Genomic DNA, 26,965 nt, shown 5'->3' on the forward strand with positions numbered 1-26,965 from the left:
CCTCAGAACCGAGTGCGGTTCAGTACGTCTCAAACGTGACGCCCTTTATGAACTCCAACGCATCGTGCCGATTCCCTGAAAGCGCTGACTCTTTGATTCCATCGATAATTATTATATATTTATAATACAAGTTGTAACAGAACGTTTATTTTGCTTTTTTTCTACAAGTATCGATATAATTAATTTCCATTCTCGAAAATTTCACACAACGATTGGAAAAGGTTTGTGAAGCGGATTTCAAATGAAAACTGTTTGTGTGTTGAAGGTTTCGCGAGTTCCTCACAGAAGATGAGAAATTGATCGTGTTTGGTTTAATGAATAGATTCCCCAGCACTTGATCGTCAGTTTTTTTTTCTCTCCTTGAATAAATATGTTCAAATGAACATTTTCAATGCTTTTGTTTTTTTTTGTGTCCTGGAACGATGATTAACGTCCCGCCCCAAAACGGCGATACCATTTACACAGGTATTCAATTAGGGCTGGACGTGTATGTACATCATTATATCGATCGTCTCACTTTGGTCATCGTTTGAGGGGGGACTCACTGTTAAAGACTAATATAACTGCTTCGTTTTGAATTTCAAACGGCTTCCCCACAGTGTATCATGTACAAATGCCATTGGGAGTGGGCCGAACGGGGGAGGAGGAGGATGCGAAGGTCGCTGCACGTGCGAAAAGGTAGGCAGGCCCTTGCCAGGTCGATAGCGCAGGTTTTAAATGTCACCACCTGGTGTTATGTTGAACACGGTGGTTAAAAAGAAAATGTTGCTGTTTGGGCGTATTTTATCACCCTTCCCTTCCCCTAATGCTACCTTCCTTTCCTCACGCAGGGCCGGATTTACTTGCTTGTGGGCCCAAGGCCCAACATTATCAGTGCCCCCCCCCAAAAAATTATATATATATATATATATATATATATCTATATTAATATTATAATGTGAAAAAAAGAATTACAACAAAATGAAACGCATCAATAATTTTTAATCAAATTAGTTCCATATCAAGTACATCAAAGTAAATCAAGTTCCATATTATGTACATCTTACACATAGGAATAATGGAAAAATACTATTAAACTGAAGCAGAATAAATTTTAAAATGTACTGTTATATTTTTCGTTACCTTATTTTATTTTATTCAATTTACTATCGGGCCTACTCGCCTAGTCCTTGGCCGATCAGAGAACCCACAAGTCCCCGGTGGTCCCCCAGTTACTGGTGGGCCCTAAGCCAATGGCCTACGTTGCCTATTGGAAAATCTGGCCCTGCTCTCACGCTGCCTCCCCTTCCTCTCACGCTGCCTCCCCTTCCTCTCATGCTGCCTCCCCTTCCTCTCACGCTGCCTCCCCTTCCTCTCACGCTGCCTCCCCTTCCTCTCAGGCTGCCTCCCCTTCCTCTCAGGCTGCCTCCCCTTCCTCTCACGCTGCCTCCCCTTCCTCTCACGCTGCCTCCCCTTCCTCTCAGGCTGCCTCCCCTTCCTCTCATGCTGCCTCCCCTTCCTCTCACGCTGCCTCCCCTTCCTCTCACGCTGCCTCCCCTTCCTCTCAGGCTGCCTCCCCTTCCTCTCAGGCTGCCTCCCCTTCCTCTCAGGCTGCCTACCCTTCCTCTCAGGCTGCCTCCCCTTCCTCTCAGGCTGCCTCCCCTTCCTCTCATGCTGCCTCCCCTTCCTCTCAGGCTGCCTACCCTTCCTCTCAGGCTGCCTACCCTTCCTCTCAGGCTGCCTCCCCTTCCTCTCATGCTGCCTCCCCTTCCTCTCACACCACCTTCCCTTCCCCTAACCCTGCCTCCCCTTCCTATCACACCACCTTCACTTAAGCTCTCTTCACACTGCCTTTCTGTCCCTTCCCATGATGCTGATTTCCCTCCTCCTCCCCTCACGCTTACCTTTTACCAAACTCCCTCCCTTCTGCCCCCACATAAACATCTCCGGGCAGTCTCTGTATTAACATGCTGTATTAACATACCCAATTTTGTTCAATCCTGTACTGCTCCCCACTCCCCACTTTCTCCACAAGTCCCAATACCAAACACAAGTCGAGAACTCTTCCCAATCATTCCCCCTCAAGTCCCCATACCAAACGCAAGTCCAGAAGCCCCTCCTCTTACGCTTACCGCCTCCCAAACCCCTCTACTTCCCCTCTCTCTCCCTTATCCTCCTCGCTATCAACCCCCCCCCCCCCCCCTTTTTCCCGAGAGGTGTGCCAGGTTTGGCGTCGTGTCAGTCTCCCCGCCCTCCTTCCTCCCTCTTACCCCCTTCCTTTCTCCCCCATCCTCACCCCCTCCAGGCTCCCCCCTCCCTCCTCGCTCCCCCCTCTTTCTCCCCCAACCTTTAATAGCGAACGCAGTGAGCTTCATACTTAACGTGTGCACGTGAGAGAATAGGAAACAACAACAACAACAACAAGAACACAATACCCCTGGCTATTTGCGGTGTATAAACACGATTGGGTTTTATTTCTGTCTTGTGAATATTACTTAACACGTGCACATGAGAGAATAGGAAACAACAAAAACAACACAATACCCTGGCAATTGTGAATCCGTGTCGTTGGCTATGTCCATTTTGCTTCTGTTTTTGTTTTGTTTCTGGTTTTTTTTTTGTTTCCTGTTTTTTGTCATGGGGAATGATGCATACCGGGAGATCATGACCGGAAGTGTTTATTTATTTATTCAATTATTGTTTTCCCAAAGTTAATTTTATACTTCCGAAAGTGATTTTTTTTCATGACAGGAAGTGTTTATTTTCTATTTAACATTACCGGGAGTGATTTTGAAACTCTTTCCGGAACTTTTAATTTCTTTTATTCTTGACTAGAAGTGATCGTTTATTTATTTATTTATTCAATTATTTTTTTCCCAAAGTTAATTTTAATAAAGATATCTCCCGCATCATCAAAAAATATTTTTTAATCGTGATTTACATTATTTGTTCGCTGATCCCGAATCCAGGCCAAAGTAACCGGAAATTGCGTCAAAATCATCAGCTGTGCGGCGCTGACATGCACCACGGTATAGTTGGCAAGTGTACAGTTGTGAACAAGTTTTATGTAAAGTCAGAAGCGAATGTAAGAAGAATTCTACATTCGCTTCTAGGCTTTGCCTATTCCATATTGGCGAACGCAGTGAGCTTCATACTTAACGCGTGCACGTGAGAGAATTGGAAACAACAACAAAACAATACCCCTGGCTATTTGGAACCCGTGTCGTTGGATATGACCTTTTGCTTCCGGTTGTTTTGAAACGCTGTGCGGTGTATAAACACGATTGGATTTTATTTCTATCTTGTGAATTTTACTTCACGCGTACACATGAGAGAATAGGAAACAACAAAAACAACACAATACCCTGGCAATTGTGAATCCGTGTGGTTGGCTATGACCCTTTTGCTTCCGTTTTTTTTTTTGTTTCTGGTTTTTTTTTTGTTTCCGTTTTTTGTCATGGGGAATGATGCATGCCGGGAGATAAAGGCATCGTCGGAGACATGAAAGACCCAAATAATATCAGACATGGTGTATATCTCCTCCACTGATTTTAATAAAGATATCTCCCGCATCATCAAAAAATAATTTTTTATCGTGAGTTACATTATTTGATTGCTGATCCCGAATCCAGGCCGAAGTAACCGGAAATTGCGTATACAGTTGTGAACAAGTTATAGGTAAAGTCAGAAGCGAATGTAAGAAGAATTCTACGTTCGCTTCTCGGCTTTGCCTATTCCATATTATTCCCTTCAGCAAAGTGACGGGTTGTATTTGCTTGTTTGTGATAAAGCTAACGTGTGAACACTAGTAACCAATCAGCGTAGTCCTTCCAGAAAGCCAATAGACGTAGCGGACACTGCAAGGCACTCCACGGGAGCTCGTCGTCATGACGTGTTGGTAGCACACCTTTCCTTGCAAGTCTTTTCTCATCCCTATTAACGAGTCACTCAACATGTCAATATTTAAGGGTGGCTTTTGTTCTTCATCATCAATACTATTGAGTGAGGTGGATTTTGTTTGGTTAAACGACCACGACAAAAACGAACCAGTCTCCTCTTCTGATTACTAAATTTTTGCCATGTTAAAGCCATGGCGGCTCGACACCAAGAAACCCCTTCTTCTTCGATAACCGCTGGAGAGACGACAAATGAGTAATCATCAACCGGACTTCATTTTCAACACGTCAGAGCTCGTCGTTATACACGACTTCAACCAGGAACTCGGCATTTTAAACACGAATGTAAGCTGGATGCCTTTAACCTTCGATCCTCGTCCAGACTATCATTCATAACTGACAAACTGATAGCTCAGTTCTAACTGACAGGTATGAAGATCTATTGAAGGATTGTGGTGGAGTTGATGTAAAAAATGCGATTGATTGATTGATTGATTTTTTTTTTTAACGAAAGTTGCAAATGAGATTGACCCTCGGATTCAGAGATGTAATCAACTGGCTGTTCCACCTGCTAATATTGTTTGAGCCATTGCATGTGCAGGGTTTGCAGGTGCCAGGTGGCCTTATCTCTTCCCGTTTACAGTGCAGTACAGGAGTACTGTGTTCAAGTCAGGTGGACTCTATTTTAAAATCATGTGCTGTCGATTTTTTTTTTTATCGCATTCTTTTTAATATTTTTTTAAAGAGCACTCTGATACTTTGAGACAGTCATCTTTTTCCTTTATGTCACTGAAATGGTTCTAAAAGCCAAAACTATTCATACTTTTCTGGTTCTTGATGAGAAGTTGTATACACATACAAAGGTTTGGTATTTGCTAATTTTTCTAGACAAGATCAAGGATCAGGGAAGAGCGAGGTGACAGAGTGTAAAAAGACAACGAATTGAGAGTGGACCAGTGGGACCATAGATGAACACAACAAACAAGGGAATGAAGGAACAAGAAAATAATGGAGAGAGGAGGGGAATAAACACAGTAACCTACAAGTAAGATGATTGGATTAAGTAGGGTAAATACGGGTACAAAATATTGTGAGTCGGGATGGGGAGGGGAGGGGGGGCTGACATGACATTGTGAAACACCGCCGGAATTGAATCCCCATTGGGAAGATGTTTTCAGTAAGCCTGGGTTTGGGGGTTCAACCAAGAGGGGGTAAATGAAAGATGGCAGGTATCCTGAAGGAGCAAGGGGATACTGAGAGGGCTGAGAGAGAGTGAGAGAGAGGAGGAAGCTAGACCAGAGGAGAGGCAGTAACAAACAGAGTCACAAACCTGCCTGAAATGTGAGAGCAACAGGTGTTGTGCTTCGGCATCATCATGAGAGAATCCAATAATTGCAAATAATCCAGGAGAGACAGGTGTGATGCTGAGGTGCCAGTCCATAGTGGAGAGCAGTACTCCCTTGAGCTCAAGACAAAGGCCTTGTTGGCTGTGAGTTGTTTCAATCTATCAAAGAAAGACTTAGAATGATGGAGAATACCCAGTCTCGGACTGGCTTTGGAGCTCTGATTTGCGATATAGTCAGTCCAGAAGAGGTCATGGCTGATGGTAGTAGTAGTAGTAGTCGTAGTAGTAGTATGTGTTGACAGAGGGGGATGGGTCTGTGGGAGGGATGCCATTTTGTGTTGACTTAATGTGTGGATAATAAAACATGCCCATGCTTATCATCAGCTAATCTGTTTCATGTCAGCTTGGGTGATATGCTATCGAGCAGTCTCATGTCCATCTGCTTCAAGAAAAAATTAAGCGAAAACCTCCATCTATCAATGAAGAGAACTCTGAGCATAAGATGTCAGTCACTGCCAGGGATTGATGCCACATTGGACACACACACATCGTGAGAAATCACAGACAAGAGTTCTGAAATTCATCGCAAAGTTCAACAGCAGACAAAATCCCAACATATCCACATGACCAATGCACTAGTCACTCGTGTGTCCAATGGCACATCCGGTCATTGTGGACTGCTGACCATGATGCATCTCTATAGTTCCACCAAACCAGGTTTCCTCATGCTATGTTTTTGTCAAGCGATGTGTCGAGTTTATGGAAACCATTCAAAAAAGAGTATAGTAGGTCATTCCTGCCATAATCTACATGGAGCATCACCGCGCACAGGCCTCAGTAATGATGCAGCAGAATGAGTTCGGAAATGAATCCCACTACAAGATGTATTTGCGAAAAAAATAGACAAATGTTTAACTGACATAACTAGCTCCTCCATGAGCCTTCATCTCTGTATTTAAAAAATGTTGAGAGCACGATGAAGACATAATCCTATTGATGAAAACATCCTCATTCAAATTTATCACAAAGATTCTTAATAATTACAATGAAACTTGAGGATTGATGTGGTTATGAAAGGTACTTTCGGCCTCTATAAATACCCCTCAAACTTCCTCACTGTTGGTGGGTGTAGCACTTACCATGCAGGTCTTTATGGCTCATGAAATGGATCTGCAGCAATGTAAGAATTTTTTTCCTCCATTTACATAGCCCTCGGTACACATAAATTATGGACCTCAGTATGCATGTCATGTCCCAATATTGGTGAGATTTGTGAGCAGGTGTGTGAGGATGCAGGATGGAAGATGGAGATAAAGACACCAACAGACTCCAGGTTCAGCCCCTCCCAGATACCCACAGACAAGTACAACCATCCAACACACAGTTCAGCTAGACGAGACCCCACAGCGATGGAGGTCAGCAAGATTTTTCAAAAGCTGCTAATGTCCAGGTAAATAGGATTTTAAGGTATAAAATGACTAATTTTAAAGTGAAATAAAAGTTAGTGTTATGTTCATGAAACTTGGAGTAATGTGTGCATTTTTGCTTATCTAATTCCTGTATAAGAAAACTATGTTTCTGATGCAAAGGATTCAGCTTGGAGTGACTTGAAAATGTCTGCCAGGATGGTGCAGAGGAAGTGCACTTACATTTGAGTCGTGTCATCTGGGTTTGATACCTGATCAGACTGTAAAGTGTCCCATTGATGCTTTGCAGGCAGGGTGTTGCATCACAAAGTGCTTCATCCCTCAGGTTTGTGTTCAGCCGGTTGTCCCATTTTCTAGTATTAGTCAGTGGACATTTTGAGAACCCCGGCATCTTTTGTGATGAGTAGACAAATGGCACCCTGAACAAGCACCCCAAACAAATTACAAATTGCTTCTCCGATGTGCAGAGGCACAGCATCAACAACACAGCTATGCCCCATCTATTAATGATCCAACTACCAGGCTGAATTTAGAATCGATTCCCATTCTAACATTAATTATGCAAATCAGTCTGTTCTTTACCTATCTATACAGGTGTGTGTCCCATCCTTTAGCTATAACATCACACCAACAGCATGACCTAACACATATACTCAGACAATACATTTGTCTACAATTTCATTAATAATATAGGAATAATAAATGCGAAAGCATGACAACCCTAAGCCATTCAGAAGACGCTAATACCATCTGAGAGGTCATAGAAACCAGCAAAAAGACATAAAATGTCATAGCCGCCGTTGTTTTAGTAATTTTGCTGTATAGATTTAAAGGGCTAGCCCATATTTATATACAAGTAAAATGGCGGCCAGTCTACCAGTCGGCCATCTTTCATCAGATCGCAAAATAAAGTGAGGGACATGTGTATGCCCTTATGTACTGCTTTTGCCAAATTTGAACAAAACAGGACCATGTATGTCTGAGAAATGGTTGGGGACACATTTAAGGAACAAAATGGCCACCAGTCGGCCATTTTGAATCTGATCTTGAAAAAAAAATGACGTGCATATGTGAGCCATCATTCATTATCTGTGTGCCAGGTTTGAACATCAGTAGATGCTTGTCCGAGAAATGGTTGAGGACGTGTTCAATATCAGGTTTTGGTTTTTTTTACAACTGAAATGGCCACCAGTCAGCCATCTTGAATCTGATCTCAAAAAAAAAAAAAATGGCATGCATATGTAAGCCATCACTCGTTATCTGTGTGCCGAGTTTGAACAACATTGGTAAATGCTTGTCTGATAAATGGTTGAGGACGTGTTCGACACCGGATTTTTTTTTTTTTTTTACAAATAAAATGGTCGACAGTTGGCCATCTTGGATCTGATGTCAAATTAAAAAAAATTGACGTGCTTATGTATACCATCATTTGTTGTCTTTGTGCCAAATATTAATAAAGTTGGTCCAGACATGTCTGAGATATGGTTGCGGATGCATACACGTATGCACAGACACGAAAATTGAGACCAAATCCATAAGCCACTGTTTCAGACTAAGTCCAAGGGGGGCTAATAATACACAGAAAGACCTGCAACAACCTGTCTGTTCTCGCTTTCCAATTGCATCACTCCAATTAAAAATTTGAACTTACATAAGCTTTCCTAATATTGAAGCTTCCATAAATTGGACATCACATCATACTTTGGGTACATGACGTATCAAAAACTTTCTCCGAGGCTAGGAGACATTATAATATGTCATCATCACATATTGTAAGCCTAGTGTTGGCTTCGTGGTTAGGGATCTCAGTCCTGAGTTTGAGTCCCATTGGCTGCTGAATCAACACTAGATCGGGGGTTGATTCAGCCTGTCATCCTTCTGAGGTTGACAAAATGAGTACCAGTGTGCTGGTATAGAGGCACAGCATCAGTGTACCCTAACGAAATGATAGCTACCAGGCATCCAAGCTGCCATATGCAAGAAGAAGAAAAATAAGAATCACATATTGTTCAGTTACTTTGGTGCACAATGATGACTTGACAGATGGAACAACTTTTTCTTGTGTTTGGATAAATAACCTTTTAATGTGCAATGTGCATTTGTCTATCAGACTCAGCATTCACTGTACATGATTCACCAAATTGATAGAATATATATCCACCATTCATTCATCTATCCCTCAATCCTCAAGCATTCGAGCACACACACACACACACACACACACACACACACACACACACACACACACACACACACACACACACACACACACACACACACACACACACACACACACACACACACACACACACACACACACACACACACACACACACACACACACACACACACCCTTCCATCCAACCAATCACCATTTACCGACCTACCCATTCACTTATTTATCTACCCATTCATTCACCCCACACACACACACACACACACACACACACATTCACTCCCTCACCCACCCATCCATCCATCCATCCATACTGACCCATTCACCCACCCACTCATACACCCACCACCCATCCCTATATTTATTCATATATCCTGGTGAACAGCAGAGGAAGCAATCTTGTCGCTTTTTTTTGCTATTGGCAACGACCATGTTGGAAATTGATGGATAAATATCGAGGACTGTACACTAAGATGTTCAAAGGTATACCTGTGGAAGTAAATAGGTTTACAACTGTGAAATGTGTCAACCAAAGATGCAAGTCATGTCAGGGCAGACAAAAAAAGAAGTTAAGTTATAGAACGGAGATCACGTATATATACCATATGGGGGTCGACATTGCTTGGGGTGACAGAGCGTAAAAATAGCAAGTCCATTTTCTCAAACTGCTTGCCAGAAGAAACCAATGGTCCCAAAGCTTTGGCCTACATCACTCCAAGAGTACAGAGTAGATGCAACAGCACCATCCTCTGGTGAGTTAGGTCATGTCTTAGCACAGAGCTTGAGATAAGTATTTTTACAATTGATATTTCTTGAGAAAGGAAGTTGATCTTCCTCGGATCTTCATCGGGTAAAGGTCATTTGGTCTCGTGAGGAGAATGTGGGTGCTGTTGCTTTTTCATAGGTAACATGAATGCGCTCATCCTATATTTGTAGGGCATTAAGTCCACAAAACAATGTAGATTGGTAGATGAGATGGGCAGAAAGATTAACTCCTCCTTGAGAGTCATTAGTGAGCAGGTTGGATTTTTTTATTGACAATCCACTAACACAACTACTGTATATCTTTTCAGTTGACCCCAGTTTCTAGAACGTTAAAATCCAAACCCTTAATTAATTCTGCTATCAGCCAAAGTTTAACTGACAACCTTCAGACAGCTAAGTCTAGTATCCTCTCCACTCAATCAGCACTGTATTTCAGGTGGTTGACCCTCCTCAGGTCTTACCAGACAATGTCAAGTTCAGTCTTAGGCTGCTTGGGGTCAGGAGTACCCATACATCATTGAGTTAAGTTCATGTTTTTGATGATCAAGGTAAAATTCAAGCTTTGTACACAAAATCTCTGTTCAGGTGTTGTTATTATTTTACAAACTGCTTGAGACATAAAATAAATGCAAGCCTTGCACCTCCAACCGAGGATGAATCGTACCTGAAAGATTTCTCATCATTCATGCGCTGCTACTGGTTCCTCCCTTAAGAATTCCAGCTAAGAGTCATTCTCGTGTGTAGCTCTGCACATGTCACTCCCACAGCCTCCAACTGTAGTTAGTTTGTGGTAATGTTCCCGGGGATGGTTTATGGGATCTTTGTAAGGTTCTTCATCATTCCCATTGCTCCAATTATCACGAGCACAAATTTGGCACTCCCCAACTTCCAGGATCTTTTGAGTTCATTTTTGAGGTCCTGATATTTGGTCATTTTCTTGATTTCTGCATTGTTTAGGCCAAAATTGCTGGGTACTGACAACACAGTTATCAATGCCATTTTAACCTTCACATTCTGCGAAAGGTTATGTTTTGGTCGGCGTGTATTTATTTATTTATTTATTTATTTATTTATTTGTAATCTGGTGATTCGTATAACTCAAAAAGTATTAAACCGAATATGCATGAAATTTGGTGGGATGATTGGTTATTAGCCAGGAAGCATTCGATTAGATTTTGGGATCGTTCGGGTCAAAGGTCAAGGTCAAGGTCACGAAAAGGTCAAAATCGTCTTTTTACGATAACACGGTCAATTTTTATTCAATTTGCATGCAACTAACGCCAAAATGTTCAGAATTCAACGCCTCATCTTGTGATATGCAATATGACACAATGATGCCCATACTCTTGTTACCGGTTAGGGGTCAAAGGTCAGGGGGGTCACGACCTTGAAAAATATGCGGTTTTTGTCATAACGCGGTCAATTCTTGTCCGCTTTTCATGAACCCAGCACCAAAATGTTCAGAATTTAATGCCCAATCTTGTGACATAATGACGTCATAACACATGTTACCGGTTGGGGTAAAATGTCGGGGGGGGGGTCACGCCCTTGAAAAATATGCGGTTTTCGGCATAACTCAGTCAATTCTTATTCGATTTGCATGAAACCAGCATCAAACGAGATTACCTTCTCTTGTTGAAACGTTGTATTCACCGAGCTTGCGAGTGAAGACTCGTCAAAACGACGTGAGTTGATTGTTGTTTAGTCCGTACCCCCCGAAAGTCGGGGGGGGGGGTCATGACATTATAGATATGTGGTTTGTGTCATAAGACCATTCATATGAAACCAGTTCCCCACACTCATACCAAGAACAAAAAAAGTAGTGGCGGCGAAGGTATGCGCTCTATGAGTGCCTGTTCAAGTTTCTTTTGTGTACCTAAGTATGATGCCTTGCTTTCTATGACGACGCTCGATGGAATCATCAGGTCATACGTGAGCGTTATGTCCTCGTTTTCAATGGTCGCTTTTGGTTGATGTTTGCATGAGCTTTCTGGAACAGATGTTGAAATTGTTGCAGATGTGCCGACATACTTTGTTTTTCCTTTGTGTGTACAGTTGATTCGACATAAGTTTTTATACATCCTGACAGGAGGTGACTCATGCTTTCTGTTTCCATCTTGCAAAATCTATACTTGTCCGATTGATTCAGTCCCACCATCTTTTCAAAACCGTTGCTATAGTGTCCTTGATTTGGGGAATTTATTTTGATTCATTATCTGTCCAAGGAGTTGACCTCTTCATAGCCATTCCAATGAGCCTTCGCTGTTGATGCCCAGTCTGACCAACTATTTTTTGATTTTTTGTGCTTTTTTTCGTTCTCTCTGTTGTCGGTGTATATCTGTTGATATTTCACTTTAGATTTTTCTTTTGTCTTTTTTGCAATCGATGGGGCTGTATTTGTTTCTGCTTCGGTTTGGTGCATGACATCTTCTATTCACACCTTTTTTGGAAGTATTTTGCAAGGCGGGTTAGGGATACCTTTTCTGGCATGCCATCTTCGTGTTTCTGTACAAATTGGATTTGGTGATCTGTTGAACTTGGCACATGCTCAGCCAATCCTACTGATGTCATTCTGTGCACTTGGTTGAGTTATATCAGGCTGTTACCCCATTTTCGTCTAAGCATGTACATTCTCGGGATGCTCTTATTTTTGCACAACATTTTGTGGGGATGATTAGGATCTTCCTTGTTTTGATATCTAGTTTGTTGATTTCTGCTTGTGACCAGTTGATAATATATAATTCAACAGCTGTGTTGGAACACTGGGACTGATAGTTGATTTATGGCTTTAATTTGGTTTCTCGGGGAGAGATATATGTTTTCAAGATCATCCTCATTCTACGCAGGTATTCTTTGGCATTTGTTTTGTGCATTAATTTGTGATATATTTAGTGGTCCTCTTTGAATGGAAGATATTTGTGTGAAGCTTCGTTGTCAAGTTCCTGTATTGTTGTATTTAGGTCGATTTTTAGGTTTTCCATTTTTGATGGTCAACCTTGTGCGAATGTGCACTTGGCACATTTATCGAGGCCAAATTCCATTTACTTGTCATCAGAGTAACGTCTCGCTAATTAAAATTGTTCTGCCAGTTTTTCATTGTTGTGTGCAAAGAGTTTTAGATCATCCATGTACAGTGGATGTGTCCCCTTTCTTGGTCATTTGGACATTTTTCTATTGGATGTGAGGGTGTATCCATGTCCTTCCGCATTAATCAGGTTGCACAGTGGACCCAGAGCCAGGCAAAACTTAAGGGGGAAAGCCTTGGAAGATCCCATATCGTATCTTCACTCCTGATATTTCCATTTTTCCTTCTGAGTGCTGCAATATCAATGTGGTATTCAAAAGCTCCATTGCTTTCTCAATCAGTTTGATTATCTGGGGATTCATCTTGTACAATTGCATGCACTTTATCATCCATGAATGTGGAACACTATCAAAAGATTTTTTGTTGTCTATCCATGCTGTGGACAATTTGGTTGTTTTCATTTTATGCTTTTCGAGTATAGCCTTATTTAGTGGGAGGTGGTCAATCGTTCCATATCATCCTGGTGGCAGCGTTTTACTGTACATCAAGAACTTCATTTCTTACTCTCCGTGTACTGCTGTTACACTTCCCAAACCCCAGGAGTACCTCTGGCTGTGACTTTCCCTCCTCTCCTACCTCATGTTTTTCTGTGTGTTGTTCCTTCCTCACAACAGTGACAATTCCATCTACATCTCTCTCAGATGATAGGGACCAATTTTTAACCACTCAAACCATCTCTCTCTTCCTCATATGTGGTGATTTAAATTGTCACCATGCAAAATGGCTGGGTTTTGGTACCTCTCTCACCAGCAATAACACTTCTGCAAAGGACTTCTGTGACTCCATGACTCAATCTGTGAACTTTTCAACCAGGATTTCTCGCAATGGCAAATCTTCCCTTCTGGATTTGGTGATGACCAACTTCTTCGCCAGTGTATCTTGCTTGTTCTCTGCCCAATATTGGCTCATCTGATCATGTGCTTGTGAAGGTCAACATTTCTCTGGCCATTTTTAGAGAATACAGCCCACAATGCCAGCAAATCTGGCAGTTCACTCAGGCAAACTAGAAGGAACTGCAAGCAGCCATCACACTTCAGGACTGGCCTACTCCATCTACCACTCCTGATATTAATTAATCCTGGGAATTCTTCCACAGAAAGCTGCTCTCTCATACACAGATTCATCCCATCTCCTCTTCAATTATCTTACCCTTATTCCCACCCTTGGTACACGGAATCCTGTGGTGATGGAGTTGCTTTGAAACAACTTGTCTTCTCTTCTTGGAAGGTAAATCCAACTGAAGGCTAACTTGGTGCATTCCAAAAAGCTGGCATAAAGTGTGTCCACTTTCGGGAGAGCCAGATAAACAACATCTGTCTCACCTCAACATTGAAGTTTCAAACTTGTCTCCTTCCTCTCAAATCTAGAGGCACCTTGCCAAGTCTGTTTCTGGTGTATGCTCCCCTTCCATCCCTTTCCCTCACTTCAAATGGCACTACAGCAGATTCCTCTTGTGAGAAGGCTGAATGCCTCAATTCTGTGTTTGCTTAAAAATCTTGTGTCACTAACCCCTTTCTGTCTGCACCAATTCTTCCCAGTCATACACTACTGCTCCTACACTCTGTGTCTTTTGTACCTGAGAAGATGGAAAAGTTTCTGTCAACCCTTGATTCTGACTCTACATCTGGACTGGATGGCATCGGCTCACATATCTTAAACATCTGCTCTGCTGCTGTTGCACTTCCTCTCTCTGCCCTTTTCGCCCTGTCATTCATCCTGGGTCATCTTCCATCTGCTTGGAAATCAGCCAACATCACATCTAATCATCAGCAAGGTCATGGAATCCATTATCGCAGTTGACATAAAATCATTCTTTTTCTCCAAAAGCCTCTTCTCAGATAATCAATTCGGATTCAGACCTGTTCACTCTCCCTTGGACATGCTGCTTCTTCCCTCCCAACAATGATGGAGCTCCTCATTATCAATCATGAAATCAGGGCCATCTCTCTGGACATATATTGAGCTTTTGATGCAGTCTGGCATCCCGCCTTGCTCTCCAAACTGTCTGCCTATGGAATCCAAAGCCAACTCAACTCTTCAATTATTGACATCCTCCACTCTTGCAGCCAACATGTGGCTCTCAATGGAATATTTTCTTCTCCTCTCCTTGTCAAGGCTGGAGTTCCCCATGGCAGTGTTCTTGGCACACACTCACTCAATATCTCTTTCTCTCTTTCTCTCTTTCTCTCTTTCTCTCTTTCTCTCTTTCTCTCTTTCTCTCTTTCTCTCTTTCTCTCTTTCTCTCTTTCTCTCTTTCTCTCTTTCTCTCTTTCTCTCTTTCTCTCTCCACAAATATTCCTATCTGCTTTGTCAATAACCCTCTCAAAGAGCTTCAGTCACTCAAAACTCTTGGGGCTCACTTTCAGCCATGATCTCTCTTGGGCAGGCCACATTTGAAAGTTGGCCTCCAAAGCCAGATGCCAACTGGCATTCTCCATCGTGCAAGGTCCTTCCTTCACACACCTGAGCTCTTATCCACCGAGAAGCATTTTATTCTCAGCTTGATGGAGTACTGCCCTCTCCTCTGGGCTGATTCCCCTGCCTTCCACTTTGCTCAGCTTGATGCTGTGGTAACCAAGGCTTTCAAGATCATTGTAATCTCTCGTGATGTGGCTGAGTCGATGGGCCGATCACTTCACCATCACCGACTGGTCAGTTGTCTCTGTCTTCTTCCATCTCCTTTCTGGTCTTGCACCCTCTGCCCTCTCTGTGCTTTGTCTCCCACCCACCCCCCTAGGTATCTATAGGATGAAAGCGGTCCTCCAGCAACCCCCTCCTAGTGAAACTGCCAAAATCCAGAAACATTGCTCACCTCAACTCATTTGTTCTCCTCCCCCCACCCACCTATGTAAGCAATTTCCACACTCTTTAATCTCATTCTTCCCTCCAGTTCTTGAAGACAACTGTTCCCCACCATCTCAAGTCATCCCCCATGCAAAACAATGATCCTTTCTGCACCCATTAAATCAGCGCACCCCCCCCCAAATTTTTTTTTTTTTGCTCTGTATCCATCCTTCCCACCCCTTGGGTTCTCCCCTACCCCTCATTGTTACCTGCATCCCTTGTTTGTCCATCTCCGTCTATTTTCTCCCTCCACCCTGCTGTTGGCATCTCCCTTTTCTCCTGCTGTTCCTTTTTATGTTATGTCCTGATCTGTTCTGCATTCCAGCTCTTCCATGATCCTTGACTATGTACACAAAAAAGACTCTTATAGACCCCTTTGACACCTTAAGACCTGAAAAGCCTCTGGACCAATTAGACCTCTTGATCCTTAGAACTTTCATCCCTTTAGACCAATTAAACCCACTTTAGACAATTTAGAATTTTATAGACCTCTCAGAGACTTTATACCCCTAATTACTGTCAGAACATACCCTTTAGACCTTCAGACCTTTTACACCCTTTAGACCCCTTGAACACCCTGGACAATTTAGACTCCTTCATACCATTTTGGCCCTAACTACTATTGGAAAATACCCTTTACACCCCTTAGACCTTTAGACTTCTGTCGACCCTTATGGACCCTTATAGACCCTGCAAACCACTTAGATACTTTAGATCTTATAGACCTGTAGACCTCTAGACCTGTGAGATACACACTACACAAACATCTATTGAGTCTTCTTGTAATATACAGACTATACTTTTTCAGCAAGTGATGTGCAATCTCCTCCTACCCAAAGGGTGGGTGCTCTATAATTTGAACAGAATTTGCATATTGGGTCACTGAAATGGTTCACCCATCAAAACCTCGAAGCATATTGTTTTTTGAGATCAAAGGCTCAAAGGGCCAAAGATCAAGGTCACATAGAATCATCAATTTCCATCAAATTGACATTTATAGACATTTGAACTGGAATTACATATTGAGTCACTGAAGTCAAAAGGTCAAAGCTCAAAACCAAATAAAATCCATTTCCGTCCTCTTAACTTTAAATTTTAACAGGATTTGCATATTTGGTCACAGCGTTGATTCTCTAAAAATCAGAGATATCGGCTTTGCAGATTTGAAATGTCAACGGTTTCAATGACAACAATTTTACCCCATTAGAATCAAATCATACTTTTTGTGAATTTATTATTACCATACTTCAAGAATTTTTGAAGATATGAAATTGAAATTTACGTAGCTTATTTGTACATATGTGCAGTATATATGAGGAAAATGTGGTGCAAGTTCATCAAAGGTCAAGGTCAAAGCCACCAGGTCAGGTCAGGTAAGGGAGCATGTGGCGGAGCAGTGCGTCGCTACATCCACTTTCCGCCGGTACTCAAGGGGCCTCCGTCTGGCCATCCTCCAGGCAGATTCCCAGCCCATCCCCATCTCCTTGAGATGCTGATCAACCTGCTGCAACCAGGAGGCATGTGGTCGGCCCATTGACCTCCTCCACTCACGCGGCTCCCATGCTGAAAGAACCTGGTGAGCAGGATCAGCCTCAGGAAAATAAGCCACATGTCCATACAGCCGCAGATGACGCTCACGGACCATGCAGGCAACAAATCTCATTTGAGTCTTGCTCAGCAACCACTCGTTGGACACAAAGTCCGACCGGTGAGAGCCAAGGATTCTCCGAAGAAGCCTGGTACCAGAGGAATGAAGTCTCAGTCTCAGATCCCTGGTCAGAGTCCAAGTCTCACATCCATAGAGCAAGACTGGAAGCACCAAGGACCTGAAGACTCAGACTTTCATCCTCCCGCACAGGTACCGGCAGTGCCACACCACCAGTGTTGGACTCTCCAGGCCCGACCCAGACGTCTGTTGATCTCAGGCTCACAGCCAGCAGAGACATGAATATCACTGCCAAGGTAAGTGAATCTCTCCGTGACCTCAACATCCTCACCACAAACAGGTACAGACAAGATAGCAGCATCCAAGATGTCATTGAAAGCCTGGATCTTAGTTTTGACCCAGGAAACCCATAATCCCAGTGGCTCAGACTCCCCATTATGCACCTCGAGGGCCCCCAAAAGGACATATGGAGTCTCCGCAAAGATGACTGCATCATCTGCGAAATCAATGTCAGAGATCTTGACATTCCCAAACGATGCACCCCAGCTTTATCTCTCTGACATCCACCCCAGAATCCAGTCCATACAAGCACTGAAAAGTGTGGGGGGTAGTACACACCCCTGACAAACTCCAGTAACAACTGGAAATAAGTCAGAGATGGTATCATCACATCTCACAGCACTCTCAGTACCAGAGTATACCTCAAACATCAGATTGATCAGTTTTGGTAGCACCCCACGAAGACCAAGAATCCTCCAGATGGCATCCCGATTCACTGAATCAAATGCTTTACAGAGATAAACATAGGCTACAAGCAGCCCCTGCCGAAACTCATCTGTTTTCCATGAGAACCCGAAGAGCAAGGATACGGTCAATCATTGACCTCTTTGGTGTAAAGCCTGACTGCTCTGGATGCTCCCATATTTAGCTGGTTCTCCACACGTAGCTGCTACTCAAGCAGATGGTGGCGACTTCCATCAATTATTACACTGGTTTACAAAGAAATTTAGGCACGCATGAAAATCGGTGTTCTAACCTAATTTTGGGGTGCTCATTTCAGATACGAAATCCATTTTCACTCATCACCTCTATTTTTTGAGATGTACATGTATACATGTACATACATGTATACATATAGCTCTAGACCCAAAAATATCTAAATATTTCAGTAATACACTGCATAAATAAGTGTTTTAGACTAATTTAGGGATGCTGAACTCAAATTAACACTTTGGCAAGCCGATGACGCTATTTGCGTCATCCAAAAAACTCCGTAGGTCAAACATGTGCATTGTGCGGCTGGGAACGCCAGTAGCTTACTGGTGGTGAGAGGGTGGTTTGTGCTGCTCTACAATTATCCGGTAGGATGATACTTTTATATAAAGTAGCTGGGTTTTAATTTTTATTATTTTATACTATAGAAGAATCATTTGCACACAATTTGATAGTAAAATGAATAATGTATTTCTATGTATGCTTGTATGTTTGTATGTATATGCATTTGTAAATACAACCATATTATACATTACATATAGGTTTATATTATGATTATGTGACATTTCACGTGACAATATATATGGTAATTGTTTATTTTGTTTTTCAGATATTGTGAGTTGTTACATATCTCTACAATGGCTTCAGGCACTTCAAAACACCGTGGATGCGTCAACAAAGCTGATTCATTTTGTTACGTCTGCAGGGATTTCACGACAGTTGCACAGCGCCGAATAATTACTCCCTCCTGAGAACTGCTCACTTTCATTATTTCGACTGTAAAATTGGAGATCAAGACAAACCCTGGGCCCCCACACATCTGTTGTAAGCCCTGTTACAATGGGCTAACTGCATGGTTTAATGGCAAGAAAGCAGCCTTCAACTTTGCTGTTCCAACAATCTGGAGAGAACCACGAAGCCATGCAGACGATTGTTATTTTTGTCTAACAAATATTACTGGTTTCAATGTTTCTTCCAGAAAAAATCAATTATCCCAACCTTCCCTCAGCTATGAGACCTCTTCTCCACTCAGATGATCTCCCTGTCCCTAGACTCCCAGCAGATTAGGATGTTCTTCCTTCATCAGAAGAGGAAATATCCTCAGAAGCGAATTCTGCCAAGTTGGTCTCTTCTGAAGACAATATCTGTTTATTCAGGACCAAGTGGCAGTGAGCACCACTGGATCACCCAGGAAGACCTGAATGACCTTGCCCGGGATTTGTACCTCTCTAAGCAGCAGTCAGAGCTCCTGGCATCCCGGCTGAAGCAGTGGAACCTGGTCAAGGCAAATGTAAGGATCTGCAGTTTCACGATACGGAACAAGGAGCTCGCCTCACTCTTCGACATGGAAAACAGGTTGTGCTACTGCAAGGATGTCTCTGGCCTGTTCACCTCCCTTGGCTTCCCACACAATCCCTCAGATTGGTGTCTTTTCATAGACTCTTCCAAGCGAAGTCTGAAGGCTGTGCTCCTGCACAATGGCAATAAATACCCCAGCATTCCCATTGGCCACTCAGTTCATTTGAAGGAATCATATGACAATATGGAGCTCCTTCTGAAAGCTGTCAAGTACCAGCAGCACCAGTGGAATCTCTGTGGGGACCTCAAGGTCATTGGGCTCCTTATGGGTATGCAGGCAGGTTTCACGAAGTACTGCTGCTTTCTAAGTCTCTGGGACAGTCGGGCTGTGTCCAAGCACTACACGCAGAAGGACTGGGGGTCTAGGAGCACTTTCATGCTTGGGGAACACAGTGTCCAAGAAAATCCTCTGGTGGACATGAACAAGGTGCTTCTTCCCCCTCTTCATATCAAGCTTGGCCTCATGAAGAATTTCGTGAAGGCCATGGACAAAGATGGCACTGCCTTCCAACACCTGTCCACTCTGTTCCCAGGTCTCAGTTCTGCTAAGCTCAAGGAGGGCATCTTCGTCGGTCCTCAGTTCAGGGAGGTGCTGAAGGATGAGGTATTCGAGGAGAAGCTCACCTTGAACAAACTGAGAGCATGGGAAGCATTTAAGTCAGTCTGCCATGGCTTCCTTGGTAACACACGGGCACTAGATTACCAAATGCGTGTCGATAAGTTGTTGCAGGCTTATCAGGATATGGGGTGCTGAATGTCTCTGAAGATTCACTTTCTCCACTCCCACCTCAACTTCTTCCCCCAGAACCTCGGAGGAGTAAGTGACGAACATGGGGAAAGGTTCCACTAAGATAGAGAGCAATTACCAAGGCAAGTGGAACCCCAGCATGATGGGGGACTTCTGCTGGATGCTCCTGCGCGACATCCCGAAGGCAAAGTACACCAGATCCTCCAAATACACTCACTTCTGACTGTCTGTAGTACTATAATGTGCATATATGCTTATATCCAAGTAAAAGTAATATTTAGTCCTGTCAGTGTTCTGTGTCTATGTTTTGTTTCGTTCTGTAATATGTCATTTGAATATATGAAATAAACACATTATATTATAAATATATGCATTATAATAAAAAAATGGGATATGTGAAAGCAAAAAAACTAGAGGTGATAGAGCAAAACTGTTTAGAAATTTGAATTCAGCATATCAAAATTAGTCAGAAATACCTATTCACATGCTTGCCTCAGAATTTTTTTTTTTTTTTGTAAACCAGTGTTATCAAAGCTAAGACCTTGCCCGGCACTGAGAGCAGCGTTACCCCTCGGTAGCTGTTGCAGTCTTGGTGATTACCCTTCCCTTTCCAGAGAGGAACAACAAGGTTCCTCTTCCAGTCAGTTGGGATGATGCTTGTGTTCCAGGCAGAGCACAGAATGCATGCAATGACAAAAGTACAGCATTTCCACCAGCCATGAGAAGTTCAGCATGGATGCCACAGATCCCATGAGCTTTGCCCCCATTTCACCCTGTTCACCGCAGTTTGTGTTTCCACAAATGAAGGTGGACCACAGTTGATTGGAGCGTCAGCAATTGCCATAGCAACACCCCTGACATCCAACTCGACAGCTGGTGGATCAGTCTGGTACAGCTGCTCAAAGTAACCGGCCCAGCGGGCCTTCACTTCGGAGTCCTCTGTCAAGAGCCTACAACCCTCTGCTCAAACAGCAGTACACCGACGGATGGGCTTGGAGGAACACCATGCGTGAATTCCCCTGTATGCAGGTTGAGAATCACTTGACCACAGGTGATTGTCTACCCCCTCACATATGCCTTGCACATTGGCCTCCTTGTCCACCATTGGCGCACGTACAGTTTTACACCTCAGCTCCCTGAACAGCTCAGCTCTGCCATTCAGCCTGGCCCTGCGACCCTGGTCAGTGGTATCCAGTGTCCCGAGAGCCAAAATTCTTCTTCACCTTACAGAAAGTTCCAAAAAATCCACCAGCAACATCAAGGGCGGTGGTCTTGCAGGCACTTCACAACTCTTCAGAATCACCCAAAGCACCCAGACTCCGCAAATCTCCACCCAACCTGTTCGCAAATGCCTCAGCTACCCTTTCATCCTTGAGCTTGCCAACATACAGCCAAGGCTGGGATGGTATTATTCTCCTGGATTTAACCTGCAACTTAAAAGATGCTACCACAAGCCTGTGGTCAGTATTGAGAAATTGAGCACTCTGGTAGACCCTGCAGTTCTGGATCATCCTCCAGCAACCATCAACAATTGCATGATCAATTTCCTTTGCCACACCACCAGTGTTGGAATACCAAGTTCAGCGATGAGCCTGTGGGCACTGGAACCATGAACCAACCATCCTTTGTCCATGACTTCTTGCAAAATCAAGGAAGTAATTACTATACTGATTCACAGTTCCAGACCAATGGGGACCAACACATGTCTCATAACCATCCAAATCAGTTCCAGTCAATGCATTGAAATCCCCCAAGACTAGAAGTGTATCTCTCCTTGGGCACTGATCAACTGCACACTTGAACATGGCATAGAACGCATCCTTCACGGTGAGATCACTCGCCTCAGTCGGACTATATACAGAAACCAGGGAAATGACACCGAAGGAGTGACGAATCCTTAGTCTCATAATACACTCGTTAACCGGTGTTCCCTCAAATATCATGGAGTCAGCTTATTGGACACAGTTTCAGCAACTCCTTGGGCATGGTAACCATCACAGCAACCAGACCAATAGTAGGTGTAAACACCTGCCATGATCTTTCCACAATTCGGTCTCTGAACCTCAGAGAGTGCTGCAATACCGATGTCCAAACGCTTGAGCGCAGATGATAACAGAGACAGGTGATCATCCTCGGTTTCCCGTGGGAAGTACTTCACATGTGCCAAGTTTAAATTGTTTTCCATGGAGCAGTTTCAGAGATATAGAGGTCCAAATTTTTCCTTTTTTCCAACATGGCTGCCACACCAGGTGACCTATGATGTCATAGTCATGTGACATCATACAAATATTTTATTTAACAATGATCTCATCACACATGATGTGACAGCCACGTTGATTTTAAAGAAATAATTAAACAATTATTTCTCTGAAACTGTTTAACCGATCAATGCTCGACTTTGCAGTTGTGATTCACTGTCCTTGCTCCATGTAACACGTTTCATATTGATCTGTGAAACAGTTTTGGAGAAAAACGTTTTTAAATTTTCAGTTTTCAAACTAACATGGCTGCTAAACCACGTAACCAATGACATTGAAAATTTGGTCTCTGCCCAAGATTTGGTAGATGATGACATGTATGAAGGTTCATTTTTCTATCCAATATGGCTGTCACACCACGTGATCAATGACATCATTTCCACATTGTATGATACTTGGTAAATTTCACTTCAATTGGCTAAGCGGTTCCAGAGAAAACATTATTTAATATTTTTATTCAATCCAATATGGCCACCGAACCATGTGACATATCAATTATTTTTTATCATCCTAATATCCCCAAGTCATGGGGAACATGTCTGTGAATATTCCCTTAAATCTGTTGAGCCATTCTGGAGAAGAAGATTTTTTGAAGGTTTGAGGGCAAATCTAAGATTGCTGTCAGACCATGTGACCTATGACATCATACTTTTCAAACTTTATTCAGCACGGATAGTCGATAATTTTTGTGCAGTTTCACTTTGATCTGTAAAACGGTTCTGGAGAAAAATACTTTTTTCCATTTTTGTTTTTTCAACAATATGGCTGACAAACCACGTGATTGGTGGTCATAAATTTTTCTGTGTTGAAATATTTCTCTGGATGAACCTCACAAATTTTCATACTGATCGAATGCAGATTTTTGCTCAATCTAATATGGCTGCCGAATCATGTGAACTATCAATTATTCCTTAACAAGCTTGGACAGCCATGGCTTGGGGAACATTTGTGTGAAGTTTCCCCTCAATCTGACCAGCCGTTCTGCAGAAGATTTTTTTTTTAATAGGTTTTAAGGTAAATCCAATATGGCTGCCAAACCATGTGACCTATGACATCATATGTGTAAACCTTTTGCTCCTCATAGATAGGCAGTCATACGTGTAACGTTTCGCCTTGATCTGTTCAGCCACTTCAGAGAAGATTTCTGAAGGTTTTTATTATTATAAAATTATTATATTTTTATATTATTTTATTTTATTTTTTATATTACATATTATTTTGTATATAATACATTTTTTTTATTATTTTATATATAATAAAATATTTTATATTTTATATTATTTTATATTATTTTATTATTATTTCATTTTTTAACAATATGGCTGCCAAATAATGTGACTGATGGCATCATTAAAAAAAATTTCTGTGGACCATTTTATCCCTAGATGACCGTCAAAATTTTTCAAACTGATCAGATGTAGCATTATACATCAGATGTAGCTACATATGCAATTACAATGTCATATTGAAGGCACTTATGATGCCATTCAAAACCAGAGAGTTGGTGTCAAAGCCACCCAATGTTCGCCTGTTTATACATTTATCGTTTTTAAAAGACTAGTCCAATAATATTTTTTATAAAGCATTGCAGTGAAGTCTGATCCAAATAATTTTAAAGCAATATATGTATTTGTATATTGTAATCAGTAAACTAGTACACATATTAGATGAATGGCAAGCGTCTAGTATAAACAGGCGAACATTGGGTGGCTTTGACACCATCTTAGGTTGAAATTAAAAAAAAATTAAAACCATTTGTTCATTTCAACTTCACTACACCAATAGTGTACCCCAAAGGAACCTCCATGCCAAATATCAGCATCCTAGTACACATATTAAATGAATGGCAAGCTTCTAAAAATAACTTGAACCATAAACTTTAACGTTGATGTGCTACAAAAAAGTTAAGTTCAAAGCAAGTCAAAAATGTAAAACATTTGAAATTATTTCTTTAATTTCAACTTCACTACACCAATAGTATACCCCAAAGGAACCTCCATGCCAAATATCAGCATCCTATTGCACATATTAAATGAATGGCAAGCTTCTAAATAACTCGCACCAAAAACTTTAACATTGATATGCTACAAAAAAGTTAAGTTCAAAACAGGTCAAAAATGTAAAACATTTGAAATTATTTCTTTAATTTCAACTTCACTACACCAATAGTATACCCCAAAGGAACCTCCATGCCAAATATCAGCATCCTATTACACATATTAAATGAATGGCAAGCTTCTAAATAACTTGCACCAAAAACTTTAACATTGATGTGCTACAAAAAAGGTAAGTTCAAAACAGGTCAAAAATTTGAAATTATTTTTTAATTTCAACTTCACTACATCAATAATATACCCAAAAGGAACCTCCATGCCAAATATCAGCATCCTAGTACACATATTAAATGAATGGCAAGCTTCTAAATAACTTGCACCAAAAACTGTAACATTTTCACGCTGATACTGACGCTGATGCTCACACTCACGCTGGGGGTATCGTTATAGCTCTCTGTTCTTCAAACAGGCGAGCTAAAAAAAATGACACTCATTCCCCCATAGGTACTTGCCGGATGCCAAGTTTCAATTTTTTCCTTGGTGTGGTTTCAGAGATACAGAGGTCCAACTTTTTTTCCCATTTGTCAAACATGGCTGCCACACCACATAACCTATAATGTATTTAGCATTAAAATATTCTACATGAGTAGTCGCTCGTATGGTGATAATTGTCTCAATCTGACAAGCAGTTGCGGATAAAAACACTAAAGTTCTGTGCGGACAAACAAAAACAGACAAACAAATGAGAGAAAAAAATCACTCAGAGCGACACTTGGCGAAACGAAGCATCTTTCCGCAGGTTGAACAGTTTACATTTTGTATCCCACTGATAGGCCCGATCTGGACCTGAACCAAAATCGAATTGGCTTGTTCTTGTTACCTAAATCAACTCATCCACCTTGTTTTGTTATAAGTCGTCCACAACTTTTAGATATATCATACTATACGTAATTTTTGGCCCCATCTCTCAATGGTGAAGAATCCCCCGAAAAATTATTTGATCAGGATTCAGATCTTCAGCAAAATCGAATCAATTAGTCCTTTTAGCACACCCAACCTGTCCACAAAGTTTCGTCCGAATCCATCCATAATCTTTTGAGATATTGTGGAATATATAATTTTTGCCCATATCTCTCAATGAAGTATCACTTGAGAAAAATTGAGATCCGAATCCAGATTCAGATCTTCACCAAAATTAAGCGTAGTGTAAACGCTACAGACAAATATACTTGGCAAAAGTTTTTTTTCGCCAAGTGACAAACACAAACGGACCCAAATGCAATACCCTCTCCTCTGGCGAGGGTCATTACCTTCTATTATCATAGAATAGCCTGGTGTTGGCTCGATGGTTAAGGTGGCTGGCTTAAGATCTTAGCGTCTGGAGTTCGAGCTCTTTTACATTGAATTAACACCTTTTACGTTGAATTTTACGGGTTGACTTAGCCTGTCATCTTTCTGAGGTCGGCAAAATGAGAGCTCTTAACAAGGGGCACTGCATCAGCAGCACAGCCATGCTCCCAGCAGACACAGGCTGCATAGGAAATAATCATGATAATACAGTGTTATTATTCCACCATGACATCTGTCCCATACCTTGTACAATCACGTAAGGGCATTTTGTTGTAGATCGTCGTGGATATACAAAACTCGAGGTATGCCAGGGAAAGGAGTTCTTACTTTATCATTTTGATAACCAAGTTATTGATAAACCATATATGATAACCAAGTTGATAAACCATATATGATAACCAAGTTATTGATAAACCACATATGATAACCAGGTTATTGATAAACCAAGTTATTGATTAACCATATATGATAACCAAGTTATTGATTACCCATAAATGATAACCAAGTTATTGAGAAACCATATATGATAGCCAAGTTATTGAGAAACCATATTTAATAACAAAGTTATTGAGAAACCATATTTGATAACCGAGTTATTGATTAACCATATATGATAACCAAGTTATTGATAAACCAAATATGATAGCCAAGTTGTAGAAATCGAAGTAACACCAGCAGGGAGCGACAATTATACATAAACAGGTTTACGAGTCATATGTAAATCATATAAATGTACATTCCTCTTCATGCCCCACACAGCACGAGCACTGAACATCCCGTCAAAGCGGAGATCATTGGTATCCGATATCATTGGTATCTGATGTCATCTGGTCCGTCGAGTCATTGCATCAAAGGAAAACGAAACTTTTGATTCGGACTATAGGGTGACCCACTTAATGATGAGACATTTACAATTGCGAGTCATATGAACAGCGTCCCCATTTCGTGGGTCACCTTGCTTCGCCCTGTGTACATGGAACGTCGGACATGCTAAGTTTGAACGCACAGGGTTTTTAACGT

The 26,965-nt window shown here is 41.9% G+C and overlaps 2 protein-coding genes across 4 annotated transcripts in view; one reads left to right on the forward strand and one right to left on the reverse strand.

Annotated features, from left to right (window-relative positions):
* Positions 1-26,771, reverse strand: part of LOC147026858 (TNFAIP3-interacting protein 3-like) — a 66,651-nt gene extending 39,880 nt beyond the window's left edge. The window contains exon 1 of the mRNA XM_085882710.1: positions 26,682-26,771. Coding sequence (XP_085738836.1) covers positions 26,682-26,756 — 75 coding nt within the window. The 5' untranslated portion in view covers positions 26,757-26,771. The remainder of the gene's footprint in view (positions 1-26,681) is intronic.
* Positions 8-26,783, forward strand: LOC147026859 (uncharacterized). Of its 3 annotated transcripts, none has more exons than XR_015058539.1 (5): positions 8-221; positions 6,517-6,670; positions 18,787-20,215; positions 20,341-20,472; positions 26,705-26,783. XR_015058539.1 is itself a non-coding variant. In XM_085882709.1 (4 exons), exons 3-4 carry the CDS (start codon positions 19,210-19,212, stop codon positions 20,358-20,360), a joined length of 1,026 nt encoding a protein of 341 aa, XP_085738835.1. In that variant the 5' UTR covers positions 469-678; positions 6,517-6,670; positions 18,787-19,209; the 3' UTR covers positions 20,361-20,982. The 3 variants fall into 3 exon arrangements, 1 of the variants encoding a protein (XP_085738835.1); XR_015058538.1 differs by lacking the exon at positions 8-221 and adding an exon at positions 492-678; XM_085882709.1 differs by lacking the exons at positions 8-221; positions 26,705-26,783 and adding an exon at positions 469-678 and having other exon boundaries at positions 20,341-20,982.
* Positions 26,784-26,965: the final 182 nt, after the last annotated feature.

Source organism: Eptatretus burgeri, chromosome 5, assembly GCF_056783735.1.
Source record: "Eptatretus burgeri isolate ZD-2024b chromosome 5, Ebu_testis_v1, whole genome shotgun sequence".
NCBI lineage: Eukaryota > Metazoa > Chordata > Myxini > Myxiniformes > Myxinidae > Eptatretus > Eptatretus burgeri.

Excerpts from the sequence above, each read along its gene's own strand:
- LOC147026859 (XM_085882709.1), top strand. The coding sequence starts at position 19,210 with ATGATCTCCCTGTCCCTAGACTCCCAGCAGATTAGGATGTTCTTCCTT. Across the intron at positions 20,216-20,340 it reads AGTCTGCCATGGCTTCCTTG|AACCTCGGAGGAGTAAGTGA; the intron begins GTAACACACGGG and ends TTCTTCCCCCAG.